At 44.0% G+C, this 17,399-nt stretch overlaps 1 protein-coding gene across 3 annotated transcripts; it reads right to left on the reverse strand.

Moving 5' to 3' along the window:
- Window positions 1-1,110: 1,110 nt before the first annotated feature.
- Window positions 1,111-9,819, reverse strand: LOC308107077 (uncharacterized protein). 3 transcript variants are annotated; one of them, XM_080459195.1, is made up of 9 exons: window positions 9,570-9,819; window positions 8,896-9,136; window positions 8,722-8,786; window positions 6,959-7,094; window positions 6,558-6,676; window positions 6,298-6,478; window positions 5,055-5,138; window positions 4,882-4,977; window positions 1,111-3,594 (listed from the first exon to the last, which is right to left on the reverse strand). In XM_080459195.1, exons 1-9 carry the CDS (start codon window positions 9,674-9,676, stop codon window positions 3,292-3,294), a joined length of 1,332 nt encoding a protein of 443 aa, XP_080315321.1. In that variant the 5' UTR covers window positions 9,677-9,819; the 3' UTR covers window positions 1,111-3,291. The 3 variants fall into 3 exon arrangements, with proteins under 3 accessions (XP_080315321.1, XP_080315320.1, XP_080315322.1); XM_080459194.1 differs by having other exon boundaries at window positions 1,111-3,651; XM_080459196.1 differs by lacking the exon at window positions 4,882-4,977 and having other exon boundaries at window positions 1,111-3,651.
- Window positions 9,820-17,399: the final 7,580 nt, after the last annotated feature.

Here is a 17,399-nt window from a genome sequence, read left to right on the forward strand (position 1 = left end):
TATTGCAATACCACAGAATCAGTGGAAGAGAACACATCAGCCAATATTAGCATTATTTTTCTTTGTTTGGATTGCAGCAAACTTGGTCTTGAGATATTATTTGTTGTATTTTTTTCTGCCTTAAAGACTAATCGTGATTGTTGCTTTATCGGAGTTGTACACAGTTTGAGCGAATCCCAGCAGATCATCACATGATGACAACAAAAGACACCAACACTCAAATCCAGAAACACACAAAAAGCACAGAAAATCCCTGATAACAGAATTGAACTGTGAGACAAGAGTACAAACCACTAACACAATTCAAAGAAACTAACCTGCTCAGTGTGAACACTAACCAAAATTAGACATAGCATCACCCAAATTATCCCCCGGCTCGCTCAGTTGGTAGAGAATGAGACTTGCAATCTGTAGGTAGAGGGTTCGTGTCCCACGCCCGGCGCCACCTTCCTGTGGGCGCACCACCTTCAGGAAAGGTTTAATGTGATCTGGGTGACAGTGCTCAGACTGCCACCCCCGCAATACGGAAACAAATAAGTGTAACATTGTTGTGCAAACAGACTTTCAAAGCCCAATCAGAATTTTGCATTGTTATTCCTTCATTTCACTTTGCTTTAGTGACACATGCAAGAGTTAAACGTAACAGACATTGCATTAAGTTTTTCAACAAATTTATTGCAACAGATGTATACATTCGCCAGCACTCGCTGCTATGGCAGCATCACACAAACTATTCCAACAGTCAGCAGTCATAAAAAAGAACTAATCTCAGCTGTTTCCAGGATTTGTTTTGTATGAAAATGACTTCAGAGTGACTTCTTAGCAACTAAAGCTGCTGTGATGTATTGTGTGTGTGTGTGTGTGTGTGTGTGTGTGTGTGTGTGTGTGTGTGTGTGTGTGTGTGTGTGTGTGTGTGTGTGTGTGTGTGTGTGTGTGTGTGTGTGTGTGTGTGTGTGTGTGTGTGTGTGTGTGTGTGTGTGTGTGTGTGTTGGGGGGTATCACTGCTGCTCTCCTCAGATGAAGTCATACAACCTCGACCTCGGTTGTCACTGCCATCAATTTTAAAAGGTTAACAGGACCCCAGTTGTCCACACACATACCGTCACGATCATTCATCATAGTTAAAGTGTGCTCAGTGTTTTATTTTCATTTTTTTTTTGCCTTTATTTAGTGGCACTGCAGGATTTGTCTGAACACTGCAACAATTTAAGCAGAAACAGTTTTTGGGTGTATTTTTTTAATGTTAATGATGGGGGGGTTAAAGTTGATTTCAAAAAGTTTTTTTAACGGCTCTCTCAAGAAACTTTTCCATGAACGTTTCCAGTTTGTTTATATCAGATAGCTGTCGCTTATACTTGTGGCGTGGTGTCTCCCGGTGCCATCAGAGGAGGGATCAGGCTAAATGTGTGCTATGTGTATGTGCACTGAAACCTGATCTTGAGTAATTGTCAGGATAAAGCAAGGGATTGACCTCTGCCATGAACTATATTTTCTGAAACAACACACACTTGAGCTGGCTTTGAAATAGCCTCTCCTCCAGGACCGGAGTGGCCCGCGAGGAAGCTGCTCATCAACTTCTCAGTGTAACTAAACAAAGCCTGTGGTAATTTCATGTGCTCATTCTTGCGCTCTGCGAGAGCGGACGGCGTCCGCCGTCCCTCTGCTGGCTGTGACATCACAAACCAGCGACGAGTTCATCCAGACAGCACTGGGATGCCCCCGTTATGCTCACGAGCTCGGGGTTTGTTCTGATTCTCATTCACATTAAAAAAAAGATTGACCTCTTCTTCCTTTTATTCATTGATTAAAGCTCTTAATAGATGAAGTCACAAACCGCCCAGACTGTCTGATGACAGTTGGTCCCTCAAAGCAAATGTGGTCATTGTTTTTCTGAGGAAAACATCCAGGACGTTTCGGTTCTGTGTTTCCATGACTGATCCGTGGAAAATGTTACATATTCATGCTGCCTGTCATAACAATTTTTCTTTTTTGCCCCCCCAAGGCCTTGTCACTAACTTTCAAATAACCAAACACACATTTCTTCTTCCACAGTCTTCATGTGCCTCAACAACAATGTGCAGACACGGTGTGTTGGTGTCTTTGGTGTTGTGACAGCTCAGATCCTGCAGCGTTCAGCTTGCATTCCATTCCCCCCCAACCCGCCAACCCAAAGGTCGGCCCCACCTCTCCCAATCACTACCCCTAGCACGAGGGAATCGGACAGATGCACGATCTGGAAGGCAAGGCCACGGTCACACGATAACTGGTGCAGCCACATCAGGAATCTTGTAACGCTGAGAAAGTGTGGAATCTTGTTGGGAAAACTATGTCGAGGGCTTTGGCTTCAGCGCGGTGCTTGTGGGGTAATTGAATTTGGATCAAAGACATTCATGTCTCTCAGAAAGGTCTAGAGGGCCGCTCAGTTTTTAGTAATAACAGAAACGCTTCCGGCGTTGACCTCCACTGCCCCCTTCCACCTTCCCCTCTCCCCCACCCAGCCCTCGGCCTCAGATCCCGGCTTTGAAGCGCTCGGGCTGCTCAAGTCACTTAGTCTGACACAGAGACTGAGAAAGAGGCAACCCAAAACATTTGGGAAGAAAACAACTCAATATCGATTCTTCACCTCCAGTGTTTACAACCTAAATCTAATTGGCTGTAAGTAAAGTCTCTGTATTGTGAAACTGATTTTGAAAATCATTTTGATGATTGTTCAGTGATAGTTTACAACACTTTAAGTAGACAGTTTGTCATTATTTCAAGCCTGAAGGCAAGTTTTTAGAGTGTAATTATCCTCTTCGGTACTCATAATCAATGTTTAAGGTTTTCTTTTTACTATAACTGCTTTTCTAAAATTACAATCAAATAAATACTCAACCACGTTATTTGCACTGATGCAACAAACTGCATTATAATCACTGTGTCATATCGTATCAGCAGCCTGATGAAAATGCCCAAGAAGAGCTGTGACTGACAGTTTACACGTGTTCCTTGTAAGGATGACTGATTCAAACTTTGTTCTTGTGATAACTGGTGAAAGTGCTCCTCCTTGTGTTTCAAATATTCTTTACAATTAAACTCAGTTGTGAATGAAGAGTCAAAGTCTCGCTTTCTTTTTCAAGTTTTCTAAGTGGAAGCTGAACAGCAGCACACAAACAAATTGTGGTGAGATGATCACAAAAAGCAATAAATAAACTCCTCAATCACCAGCAAATGATCAACATTTGAAAACGTTCCCAATTTAACTCCCCACGATTTGCCAACAGGTTTGATGCCTGTGAGAGAAAAACAAAATCACTTCTTTCTTCCAGATCTGCGCAGGCAGTCAAGGGTGGAGGAAATCTGCAGCGCTGACCTCTTATAGAGCGAGGGTGGAGACTCTGAGCCCGTTTTTGTGTCTTCGCTTGCGTCTGTAAAAGTAGCGGACCTGGAGGAGGAGGTTGAGCTGCGACGCTCCAGTGAATCTGCATTGGCCAGTCGGTTGTGGCGAGGCGGCGGCGTCTGATGAGGGACGGAGGTGGAGCGGGTCAGTTTGGTGTGAGCGGGAAGCTCCACGTGTGCCTTCTGGTTTGCTCTTCCAAGTCCCTCCAGGTGGGCCTGGAAAGTGGAGATCTGTTGCTCCACAGCTAGGAAACACTCCTGAACTCTGTCAAACTGCCAAGAAACACACACACACACACACACACACACACACACACACACACACACACACACACACACATTTAGGCCTCGTTTACACGACGTTTCACGTGATAACATCTAATCTGTTAAAAAAGAAATGGTGCGTTTACAGCGAACGCACTGAAAATGATGTAGCTAGTTTGCCGCTCCACTGGGGCGCGCTGTTGCTTGTATTTGTAATGAAACCACACAGACAAGTGTGCAGAGAACAATACACTATAAACGTGAACAAGTGAAACCTGACATTCGTATGGTCTGATAACGAATTGGATGCTATCAGGGAAGAGTCTCAACTATTAAACTACCAGTATGGCCGATAAAACTAGAATACGGACCACGAGTCGAAAGAGTATGAGTCCGCCATGAACGTTTACAGGCGCATGAGCAGAAGGAACTATTTTCAATGGGGTGGGAGGGGGAGATATACGCATGTGCAGTAACAGTGCTCCATTGCCTCAGGCAGTCTCTGCAGGGGCGACCTTGAAAGAATCTTTCCACCTCGGGAGCCGGTGTGATTCCCTGCCAAAAACTGATTTCCATCCACAGGAGCTCACGCTGCCGCTGGAACCATTCGTTCTGTTCCAGCTGGTTTTAATCAGGATTTACAGGCATAAAGTACAAATATACTAAACTCTATGAAGTATCACGTATGTATAATAACAATATAAGTGATATCAAAATCTATAATTTCTTTATTTTACATGTAACCCATTGGTAAAGCATCTCAATTGCAGTTTGCTTTACAGGTGCAAATAAAGATAACAGACAACTCAAACACATAAACACAGTAAACATTAATTATTGACACGTATATGACATTCAAGGCGATGCTATGTGCTGCAAATCCTTTCTTGTTAAATTGTCTTTTTCTTCTTTTTTTTTTGCATTCAGGAAACATGATTTTACCAGAGATACATCTTAGTTATTACTGTGTTCATACAGTTTAGAATATTTGTATGTTATGGCTGTAAATCCTGATAAAAGCATTGGAACGAACGGACGGCTCAAGCAACAGCCAGGCAGAGTGGAGTCAATTATTAGCAGGGAATGTCTTTATGGCACAACACCAGTATAAAACCTTCATGGTTGCAGCGGATCCGCTGTGTAAACAGACCCCCCAAAAGTCAATCAAGTTTTGCTGATCGTATCCACTCGTATGGAGATGTTTTTTTAACCATCTTCCTGCTTCAAGGCTTCAAGTACCTGTTCTATGTTGGACTGAAGCAGAACCTCGGGCCAGACGGACTCACTGCCGCCGCTCACTTTGTTGCTGACGTGAGCGTGACTCCACGTTAACTCCTGCAGGACGGGAGGACAGGACGTCTCTCAGTGAACGACCACAGAGCATACGGTACGAGTGTTGATTTGACTCTTACCTGCAGTAGCTGTGTGCTGTCTTTCAGATGAGCTTGACATGATTGAAGTTTGGTCCTGTAGCGTCCCAACACGGCAAATAAAGTCTTTGACAAACATACAGAGTATCCAGGTCATAGGCGACATTAGAAGGATGATTTTAGGATATTTCAAAAGTTTTCGTCCAAACTTTTATGACAAAAATGAACATTATATGATACATAGATTTGAAAATTAAAGCTATGTGTCAAATCAACAAAATCATTAAATGTCACAATTTATCACTTTAAAATGTGTTTAAATGGGACGATTTCATTATGTGATTTCTGATTATTAAAAAAAACACCTGTGTTAGATCCTATACGCTATTGATTCCTATTATCTGACAATGCAATTACTTATTTGCAACAGGTATTCTAATATTGACAAATTAAATACATCAAACCTGCAATCAGCCATATTTTGGGGAATAAAATATTTTCAATTAAATGACATCACTCAGGTGCACTAGACATTGTATTTCACATCCCATTACACTATAGAATAATAATGCCCTACAATATTACATGGTATTTGCAAAAATGCAACCTAAACATGATATATATGTGTATTTTTTTTGTTGTTCTTTAACTGTCATAGGATATGCATTGATTACATGCACCATTGCTCTGACTGGGAGATGCTGAGCCAAAGCAAAGTGACTGAACAATAATGTGTGTATGGCAACATGTCATAATCTTCACACATTTCTTTTCTAGAAATCCCACAGAAGTAGCAGTATCTTAATGCATGGCACAAATACTTTTCATGCATAATGTGTTTAGAGATGTAAAGAAATTATAAAATAGTCTAAACTTCAAAGTTAAGAAGATAACTGTTGGAACAATACTGGTTATTAAATATAAGGTTAGGTTATATATGTATATATTGAATATGTTAGAAGATGTTCAAAACCGTCCTGTGGACAAAGCATTTAATTTCAGATCAGTTTGTTGATTAAAATAAATTAAATTTGCTGTTAATCCAAGTTGATGTGGGTTTTGTGTAAACTGAAATATTGCTCATTGACGTTGGTATGAGGTTCAGCATTGACCAGACTGTAAGATCCTGGTCCATAGAACTGGAGCCAGTGAGGCTACGCTAAGTGTTTCATATATGTTTTATTTTTGAATAACGTTGTCTGGAAGACAGACAGATGGACCATTCTGAGAAAATGTTTTGACAATGTGACCTATACCAATCCGGCATATTGAGGCCTTAACTGACCTCTGCGTCTGTCTGGGCCGAGGTCACGGCCACCCGGCCTTGACTCCCCTCTTTGGTGAGCGTGACCCCGGTGTGCAGCTCCTCCAGCTGAGCCCAGAGGCTGTCCATGCCCTGCAGCATGTCCGTCACACTGGCCTCGAAATCCCCCTGCGCCTGGACCAAAGCGTGCAGGGACACAGTCCTGTGAGGGACGAGCGCGTGTGACATTAGTCCAGCTGAACTGACGAGGGCTACCCGTTACGCCGGATGTGGAACGTCACCTCTGCTGGAGGAAGGTGCAGATGAGCTTCAGCCTGTCGGTCAATTCAGAGCCTCGGTCCACCTCGTCCAGCGTCATGCCCGCTGCAGTGCCGGCCCTCTCAAGTGTGTCACCCACCGACTACATCGAAGAGCGAGAAGGAGACAGAGCATTTACATTTCTCCATCACTGTCACTCTAGATAATTCACATTTCAGATGACAGCAGCTCACTGGTGGCATGCTTTGCCTGCGGCGAGAATATCTCTGTATTCCTGAGCGCAGGGTCTGATCCCTGGAATATTACAAAGACTTTATGCTGATCTACATGCAAAGAGCGATGGAAAACACAGACGATGACAAATATGGCTGGAGGCGGCTGTGTGTTGAATTTAGAGAGGGTATTTAGTTACTTGGTGGTTTACCTTCAGTCTGGAGATGAGAGCCTTGATGTGGGGCACACGAGGGTCTGGCAGCGGCTCCTGAAGCACACACAGCAGCAGGCTGTCAGCCAAGGCCACGGCTAAAGGGAGGTGGACACCCGGACTCGACTGAGACTCCCTGAAAAATTCAGGCCACCATGACTGTACGCACTTCATTTTATTGTTGTAACATATAAATATGTTGAAGTTCGATTAGGTTCTATAATGAAGGAACTAACTGCAATCCTCTCTCAAACATAAAGATACTTTTGAAAACGAATGACATAACTCTGTGAAACAATTTTCGAAGGAATAGTTACATAAACATCATTGGTCAAAAGTGTTTTTTCCAGTTATCTATTGCAGTTCAAGCCTTTCTAGGTCAATGAATAGCTTCAAACAATAGAAAGAGAATTGGTGAACTGCCAGAGAAAAGAAAAAAAAGGATTCTAAATGAGGCCTTTTTTCAGGGAACAAGAAATGAGTTGAGCCTTGAAAGTTACTCATACTGATCTAATTTTTGGGGAGGATTACTCCTGTGAAGCTGCTAAGAAAGTCAAGGTGTCAGTGAGTACAGTTTCCTTCACCATCAGTAGACTCTAAAACTGAAACTCTGAGAGGTTTGTCGTATTAAAACCACAATACAATCAGAAGAGAGGTTTCTGAGAGTTAACAGCTTGTGTGACACTCGACTCACAGGACAAGAGCTAAATAGTGATCGTAGTAAGAAAGTCTCAGCTCTGAAAAGACTGGGAGCAGCAGGTTGGACAGGACGAGTTCCAGCAAGGACAATCATCGCTAAGACGTCAGAATGAGACAGAGAGGCTCGTCTGGGCCATCAAACACTGGACAGCTGAAGACTGGAAGAAGTTATCGTGGACAGATAAATCAACATATGAAAGCTCTCCAGAGAGCCCCTCTGGAGACCTTCAGTTCGCCACTCAGCATCTTTGTGTCCCATCGATTCCACAGTGTGTGACAACAACTGTCCAACACGGAGGAGGAAGTGTGAAGGTCTGAGACTGTTATGCTGGTTGGTGACTTGGTGTACATAATGAACCAAAACAATAACTCCGCAGCGACAAGCAATACGGGCTGGAATAACCTTCTGAAGAACATTTGATTCCCTTTGTAGAAAAAAAGCCACAAGCATGTTTATCTGTTATATCGGTCAAAAGTGGCTCTTTTGATGGGTCAAATTGTTTATATGTTCTATGCTTTTATTTCAGAGTGCAATGAGACATCAAACATTAAATTGAAATGTACAATAATTAAAGGGGTCATATTATGCAAGATTCACATTCTAATGGTTTTCCAACAGTAATGGTTTCTCATACCTGGAATGACGCCCCAGAAGTGAAGAAAGTCTGTCCTCTCTCTCCCTGGCTTGTTTCATTTTTTTAAAATGTGTGTGTTTCAACCACCTTTGACCCTCCCACAATTAGGCAGCTCTGACACATGGCACCACGAGAAGAAGTACTTCCTCCTCTTCCCAAGATGGACATGTGTGGGCGGAGCCAGTCCAGCTCACACAGACACAGCAGATTCTGAATGCAGCTCCTATGATCCAATATTCAAATGGAGGAAAATCAAAGAAAAGCTGGATTTGGGGCAAAAAACTTTGAATACAACATTTTGGACCAATGAGACCGATGTGAAATATAATATGACCCCTTTAAAGCAGTTTTTAAAACAAATACACAAAAGCTTCTTACGACTCTGCTTCCTCTCCAATGGCGAAAAACAAAGCTTCACCTCTGTCTCACCATAAATGCTCTTTATTCCTGCTTCCAGCCACAACCTCCTGATGAGTCCACCCCAGAGGCTCCTCCTTGGATTGAAGCAAAGTCATTGAATAAACATTAAGACAAATTTAAAATGCAAGACAAAAAAAAGAAAAACAAGGTGAAGTGAGATGAATTTGATGCAGCTGTGCTCACCTGGCTGTGTCCTGGCTGCAGGCGGCACTTCAGGGTGTAGATGCAACATCCCAGAATGATCCATAGCAGACCCACCAGAAACAACCTGCAGCACACATCCAGCAGGGACAGCGAGGGGTGCAGCAGCGCCTCCAGCTGGCACACTGACCACACTACACCCACTGGTGCCAAACTGTACCAAGGTGGCAAAGCCCTCAGGGTCTCGGAACAAGCAGTGTTTGGGGGCTGACCATCAGCTGCGCTGTTGTCACACATTTCAAAAGAAAGAAAGGAGGTATAATGTTGTTTTTAAGCAACGCCACAAGATAAAGATACAGGAAGTCTGTCCTGCATTTACACAGGATTGTAGGTCAGGCTATGTAAGTCACACTTATCTGATTATTTAAATTAAATATCAGCAAGTCTAAAAATGAAAGTAATGGAATGTTTTGACAGCATCACGTGAGCAGAGATAAAAGGTTATTAGTGAGTCAAAGAGTTCAATCCAGCACTATATAATTCATCAATTCAACATTAAATCTCATGTGTTTAACAGGAACAGTACAATCTAACATGCTGTTAGATTTCTGCCTCAAGGACCAAAAGACATTAGTTCCAGACTTTTCCTCCTGAAGATAACCGAAAACCTGCCACTCAAAACTTCCTTCAAATGAAAGACACGAAGGTTAACCTACCTCCTCTCAGCAGACTGTACCACCCAGTCCTCCTGTCCCTCCGCCATACATTCCCCGGGTCCCGTCGCCCCCTGGCTTCTGAGAAAGCTGCCTGTCAGCCGTGGCATGAGGGCAACACACACTCAGACATGTTTGGTCAAAAGTGCGGCAGAGCCATTCGGTGAACAAGGTACACTTGTTCAATATGGGATTTATGTCTTTACACGACCAGCTTGTCAAACTGGATCTGCAGGTAGATTTGTTGCATCTCAGGCAGAGTCGTTTTTTTTTTTCTTTCTTTTTCTTTATCCCACATTCCAACCACACAGGAATGTGTCAAACACATAGTTAACAATTGTTTCAAGGACAAGCCCTGCTCCACCCTCTCTCACAAGGAGCCAAACCAAACCTCATCAAACTGCTTTCTCCATGAATCACAAACTCTCCACTATTAATAGAGCAAAATCTGAAGCAGTCTGTACTATGTATTTAATGTTAAAGTGTTGCTTTAGAGGGGCTGTTTAAAAATCATTAACAGCCGGTCATGATACAAATACTAACAATGTCTGACTCAAGTTTCAAAATGTAGCAGATAAAACGTATTTTTGCTTTCTGGCGGTTTGCTGCCATCTAGTGCTTGGAAAAAGAATAACATCCAGATATCAGAAGGCATTTTAACGGGGGGAGGAATTATTTTTAAAGGGGCCACAAACAAAATACAACTGTTGCTGAAGGTAAAGCCACAAAAAAATATCCTCAATATGAAAAGAAGAATACTAATAATACCTGCCATGCTACCACAGGCCTTTCATATCTTCTATAGTAAAAATGGTCCAACATGATCTGACCCTCCTTGTTTATCCATCGTGAATACTGTGCATATGTTTTCCATATTGAAGAGTCTGCAGTTTGTTCATTATTTATTATGCTTTTAATTGTGGCATATGTCTTTTATTGCAAATTCTAATAATACATTTTTCTACTACATTTTTTTTTTTATGTTTTAATATCCCTACTGTCTTATATTAGTGCTGTTGTGATGACTGGATTTCCTGATGAATCAAGTTTTATCTTTCTGAGTAGAATGTCATAACCATTTGAAGAAATCATTTCCATTATTTCCATTCAGGAAGCGCCGACTCTCCACTCTCTGTGACTACTTATGAATCACACAGCACACACTTTGTGATACCCCTGATGCAACTCATTCAATGCAATCACAACATCTTGGGCAAATTCTGTTTTTGAAGGTGTCGCCTGTGTGACTTCAGCTTTAATCGTTAGCCCTCTTTGTACATAAATAGAACTGAAGTTAGGCTCCACTAGGCACATTCAAAACAAACAGGTATTTAGAGATTGAATCAGACTTTCGAAACAAACTCCTAAACTATAACAAATTTACTAAAATCAGCTGTGTAATGATTTTCCTGATGAAAAAATGTAGGCAAGCAAAAACCACTGTGCACTGTTCAGTTTACAGCTCTCATGAATATGATGTTAATATTGACACATATTGCCTGCTGTATTCTTATCTAGTTTCTAATGAGCTCATTTTCTACCCAGAAACAAGGAAGGGAACTGAAAAATCAATAGTAGTCAATGAAATGATTGATAGAGAGGAAAGCAACTTTTATCTGTGAACAGTGACCCTCAGATACTGTGTGTGAGAGACTAAAACTGACATGAAGTAATACCATTCTTTCACATTTTATCTGCTGGAACTCACTGTTGACCTGCAGAATTGACATCTGGGGCAATGTTTCTCTTCAAGATTTAGTTTAGTGATGGGATTTGCTCCAGCGCCAGTACATGGCGGACGGATGTAATTAAATGTCTGAAAAATCCTTCTAATATTAATAATGTTCTGCAGCAACTGAACACGTCAGCAAGTTGTTGAAGTTATACAGAAGCATATCATCTCCTGTTTAGACTGGGCTTAAAACTTTCCTATTTGATGGAAGTTACAGGTACGGTCACCTTGGACCAGCTTTTAGAGTTGAGCTGCTATAGGTTAGACTGCTGGAAGACCTTTTCTTAATGCACAGAACTTATCTCCTTTTCTCAGCTTCCATGTCACCACTGCATGCCACTGGCATCACGTCTGTGCTCTCCCCCCTCTGTGCCTTCCTGCAGGATTTCTGGCGGTGGAATTGGAAAGTTACTGATCTGTTCCTGCCGCCTGCAAAAAAGCTGCTGATTAGTTTGTTATGGAACATCAAATTGTTTGTTTGTCTCCGTCTATTGCTTTGCTCATGTGGGATTATTGGCTTTTTCTCTGTCAAGTTCAGTGTCTAAATATAAACAAAACTGAAGTGAATTATCCATTTGAGAGAGAGATCACCACCTCGAGTTGCCAGCTTTTGATTATTACATTCGCCAACGAAGGTTGGGCGAACAACGAATTTGGCCGAGTGTGTGTGTGTGTGTGTGTATGTATGTGTTGGGATATATTGTTGGTTATTAGCATTAAATTACTGTAAGTAATAGATTACTAAAAGTAATAAATCACTGGAAGTAATTTATGAAAATTTTTAATTATTAATGGAAGTAAACTGTGATGTCGAAGCACGGAACCCAAAAGCAGAGACGGATAATCGAAGGTAAAAGGAACAGTTTATTTCTCCGTAAAACACAAAACGAGCCGGAGTGCGGCTGAAAAGAGGGCTCGTGGAGACAGGCTTTAGTAGTGATACATGAAATGTAGGGTGTACATTGAGAGAGGAAGGGATCTTTAGTCTTATAGCACAAGGGTTTATAATCTTCTCAATTACGTAGGGCCCTATGAACCTTGGGGCGAGTTTTCGTGACTCGACCTGAAGGGGAAGATCCTTGGTGGAAAGCCACACCCTTTGACCCGGTTGGTAATTTGGTGCGTTGGATCTGTGTCTGTCCGCCAACCTTTGATTTCGGGCTGAGGACCGAAGAAGCGCTGCACGAGCTTCCCGCCAAACTCTGCGAGCACGACCCAAGTGATCTTGGACAGAGGGGACAGCGCTTTGTAAATCTTGCTCGGGGAAGAGGGAAGGTTGGAAACCATGATCCACCATAAAAGGGGACATACTTGTGGATGAGCAAACTAAAGAGTTGTGGGCATATTCAACCCAGGGCAGATTCGAGGACCAGGAGGCAGGATGCTGAGCGGTGACACAGAGGAGGGTTGATTCCAAGTCCTGATTTGTACGCTCCGTCTGGCCATTAGTTTGTGGATGGTAACTTCAGGACAAACTAGCAGAGACACCCAGAGTCAGACAGAACGCCTTCCAGACACGGGAGGAAAACTGGGGACCACGATCCGAAACTATATCCTGTGGGATTCCATGGAGGCGAAAAACATGGTGAGTCAGGAGAGAAGCAGTTTCCAGAGCCGAGGGTAGCTTAGGCAAGGGGACAAAGTGTGCGGACTTGGAGAATCTGTCCACAATCATGAGGATCACTGTGTTACCGTCTGACGGAGGGAGGTCGGTCACAAAATCAACTGCGATGTGGGACCAAGGGCGATGCGGGACCGGTAGGGGTCGGAGGTGACCTGCTGGAGCCTTGTGGCTGGCCTTACTTTGGGCGCAAACCGAGCAGGCAGCAACGTAGGCTCTGGTATCAGCGGAGATGGAGGGCCACCAGAATCGCTGACGCAGGAGGGCCAGGGTACGGTGGAACCCAGGATGGCAGGCCAGCTTGGAATCATGCCCCCACTATGGAACTTGTGTCCTAAGAGCCAGGGAGACAAATAGGCATTCCTCTGGACAACCTTCAGGGGTACCTGTGGTGGGCTGAGCCCCCTGGACCAGCTGCTCAATCTCCAACTGGGCAACAGCCACGACACAGGAAGGGGGAAGAATGGCCTGGGGGATAGACTCCTCCTCCGAAGGGGCAAACTGTCGGGAAAGTGCATCCGCCTTAATATTCCTGGAGTCTGGGCGATAGGTGATGTTGAACCGAAATCTTCCCAGGAAGAGTGCCCAGCGGGCCTGACGGGAGTTGAGCCTGCGGGCAGAGTGAAAGTAAGCAAGGTTCTTATGGTCAGTCCAAACTACGAATGGGTGTGTGGAGCCCTCCAACCAGTGCCTCCACTCCTGAAGTGCCAAAACCACCGCCAACAGCTCTCGGTTGCCCACATCATAGTTCCTCTCTGCCGGTGATAGTCGCCGGGAGAAAAAGGCACATGGGTGGAGCTTCTCATCTGGAGCAGTGTGTTGGGAGAGCACCGCCCCCACCCCAGTGTCTGAAGCGTCCACCTCCAGGACGAACGGACGGTCTGGCTCCGGATGCGATAGTACTGGGGCAGTGGAAAAGAGAGTCTTTAATCTGTCAAAGGCACCTTGTGCATCCACAGTCCATGAAAAGGCTACCTTCACCAATGTCAGCCTTAGTAACGGGCTGGCGACCTTGCTGTAGTCCCAAATAAACCTCCGGTAAAAGTTGGCAAAACCCAAAAACTGTTTTAACTGTCTTCTTGTAGAGGGGACAGGCCAGTCCGCCACAGCCTGAATCTTGGCCGGGTGCATGCAGTTGCCCCCTCTCAATCACAAAGCCCAGGAACGGCACTGAGGAGATATGGAACTGGCACTTCTCTGCCTTCACGAATAATCGGTTCTTTAATAGTCTCTGGAGGACGAGCTTCACATGCTGCACATGTTCCTGGAGAGTCTGAGAAAAAATTAAAATATCATCCAGATCAACAAAAACAAATTGATTTAACATGTCTCTGAGTACATTCATTAGAGCTTGAAAAACCGCTGGGGCATTCATGAGTCCAAACGGCATCACCAAATACTCGAAGTGTCCTGTGGGGGTGTTGAACGCAGTCTTCCACTCATCATTCTCTTTGATACGCACCAGGTGATATGCATTGCGTAGGTCCAGCTTGGAGAAGATAGTTGCCTTGTGGAGAGGGCCAAAAGCAGAGTCAATGAGAGGCAAGGGGTAACTATTTCGAACAGTTATCTCATTTAGACCCCGATAGTCTATGCACGGCCGCAGGGACTTGTGTTTCAGTCCTTACTAAAAACCTCCGCCAACCCATGATACTCAGGAGGGACGGCGGAGAGATCAACAGGCTCAGGGGTAGGAGGACTCGAAGTGGCACAGGGGTTCGCAGAGTGAAGACAGTGAGTGTGACAGAAAAGACTCCAGTTTCCTCCACAAACCCTTGAAAGTATCAAGGACATGGGGTTCGTGCGATGGCTTGCGTGGGCTAGTAGTCTGCCATCCAGAGCAGAAATCCTCTTGGGAACAGGAAGAGGCTCAACGGGAATCTTGTTACGGTTCACAAAATCTGAGTCAATAAAACTTTCATCAGCACCAGAGTCTACTAACGCCAGGACAGGGTGAGAGGCTCCGAAGTGGTTCATAGTACCTTTTAGGGTGAGACGCTCACAGGGGGGGTCCGATACGGATGTCTGGCTCATCAGCGCCCCCCTGTGGGCTGATTAGCCCGCTCTTTTGGCACTTCTGAACAGTTGGTGACAAAGTAGCCAGCCTGGCCACAATAAACACACAGACGTTGGTCAATTCGGCGACGACGTTCAGCTGGGTCAAGCCGTGCTCTTCCCAGTTGCATGGGTTCCTCAGGAGGAAGAGAAGAAACGGGTCCGCGTGGAGGGTCAGTAGGACCCACTGAGGAAAACGCCTGCTGAGACGGGACTGGAGGAGGAGATGGTCGGGACCAAGGTGCTGCGTGGGGGGGAGCTCTCCTGGCTAACCTCTCCCTGCGTCTCTCCCTAAGCCTGTTGTCTAATCTGATGGCGAGAGAAATTAACTCCTCCAGACTAGCTGTTTCATCGTGGGCTGCAAGTTCGTCCTTAAGGTCCTCATTTAGCCCCTGCATGAAAACTGTTTGTAGGGCTTGGGGACCCCAATTGCACTCTGCTGCAAAAATGCGGAAATCAATAGCAAATTCAGAGACTGAGGAGGCGCCCTGCTGCAGAGAGAGGAGTCACTTACCAGCTTCTCTGCCACGAACGCGATGATCAAAAACTCTCCTCATCTCAGAAACAAAAGAGTCCAGTGTATTTCACACAGTGGAACCGGAGTTAACCAGGGCTGCTGCCCAAGCCGAAGCTTTACCCTTCAATAAGCTCATCAAAAAGGCTAACCTGGATCCATCCGAAAAATAAGTGAGCGGCTGCTGCTGAAAAACTAAGTAACACTGGTGAATAAACTGGCTGCATGCCCCTAGATCACCTGAGTACCTGGCGGGAGTAGGAATGAATGGCTCGCGGAACTGACGGGCCTGCGCAGCAGGTGGTGCCACTCCAGCGGCGCTGTTGGCAGCAGCGGGAGGTGCAGCGGCAGGTGCGGCGGTGACATCATCAGAGCCAACGGCGTAGGTGTCCAGACGCTGGGGACAGACTTGTTCCACCCGCGTCGTGAGCCGGTCGACCATTCCTTTTTTTCTTTTCTTTGGCCGGATTATTCTGTGATGTCGAAGCACGGAACCCAAAAGCAGAGACGGATAATCGGAGGTAAAAGGAACAGTTTATTTCTCCGCAAAACACAAAGCGAGCCGGAGTGCGGCTGAAAAAACTAAAACAGGAGCGGAAGCAGCAAACGTCGGAGACGAAACGGGAGGCGACACCGGGACCACTCAGGACGATCGACAATAATCCGGCAGCACCCTTCGATCAGCTGCCGGCTTAAGTAACACGCTGATCATGATCAGCCTCAGGTGTGTGCTTGTCCCTGGAGAGTGCAGCACTAAGAGAAGGGGAGAGAGAGAGTAGAGGTGCACCAAACAGGAAAAACAGAACATCACATAAACGGTCATTTACTCATGAAACACCTCCTAAAGTAATTGGGTAATTACTTTCAAAAAAAGAATAAATTATCAAAAATTATTTATTAATAAAAAATATATATATTAATTTGCATAAATGTGTTATTTATGTATTAATGATAAATTGAGGCACCACCAGATAAACTGGAAATAGCTCATTCCAAAATATCAGTCTCGTTTGTAAAAAGTTTATTTAAGTTAGTTAATATTTCTGCATAAATTAAAACAATCTTAAATAAAATGGAAGGTGTGAGATCCGAGCACAGACTGTTACAAACCAGTGAATGGTCAACAATAAATACACAATAATCACCAAGAAGCGTTCAATTCAGCTAACAGGCGTTTATTAATAAAACGTATTAATTCAGAAATAATTCTGAAATCATCTCATAAATCAACACATTCAAATAGCAAACAACATCTAACACGGAGATCTAATCTATTAAACAGCAAACACTGTGTACAAAGAGTGTGTGTGTGTGTGTGTGTGTGTGTGTGTGTGTGTGTGTGTGTGTGTGTGCGCGTGTGTGTGTGTGTGTGTGTGTGTGTGTGTGTGTGTGTGTGTGTGTGTGTGTGTGTGTGTGTGTGTGTGTGTGTGTGTGTGTGTGTGTGTGTGTGTGTGTGTGTGGGTGTGAGCGAGCCACACCTTCACTAAGGTGAAGCTCTTCATTATTATTCTATTTCAGCCAATGTTAACACAAATTAAATACAGGGCGTTTATAAACCACATTACAACAATCTTGTCTTTTTTAGATTGAGAGAGGCCCCCAAGTGAAGAAACATTATAGTTATTTTAAACAGCTAGTGAACATACTTGGAAACAAATACAAGCAGAAGCTGAATTAGTCCCTTTTAGAAAATGAATGTGTTTTGGGGCTGATTTACTGGAAATGACAGTTAGTCTGACTTTAGCGAAAACAAAAGGTATATCAGTTATAATTTTAAACACCACATCAATCCATCTTTCAAAGCATTTTAGAACGCTTTGAAAGAAACCTGAAAAAGAAAAACTGAAATGATAAAATAAACTGTGTGCTTTTTTTTAAGCCCTTCAGTCATTAATAAGTATAAACAGATCT

Source organism: Lipophrys pholis (assembly GCF_963383615.2).
Source record: "Lipophrys pholis genome assembly, chromosome: 3".
Taxonomy (NCBI): domain Eukaryota; kingdom Metazoa; phylum Chordata; class Actinopteri; order Blenniiformes; family Blenniidae; genus Lipophrys; species Lipophrys pholis.

Excerpts from the sequence above, each read along its gene's own strand:
- LOC308107077 (XM_080459194.1), bottom strand. The coding sequence starts at position 9,676 with ATGCCACGGCTGACAGGCAGCTTTCTCAGAAGCCAGGGGGCGACGGGA. Across the intron at positions 9,137-9,569 it reads GTACAGTCTGCTGAGAGGAG|CGCAGCTGATGGTCAGCCCC; the intron begins GTAGGTTAACCT and ends GTGTGACAACAG. Across the intron at positions 6,479-6,557 it reads TGCACCTTCCTCCAGCAGAG|GACTGTGTCCCTGCACGCTT; the intron begins GTGACGTTCCAC and ends CGTCCCTCACAG.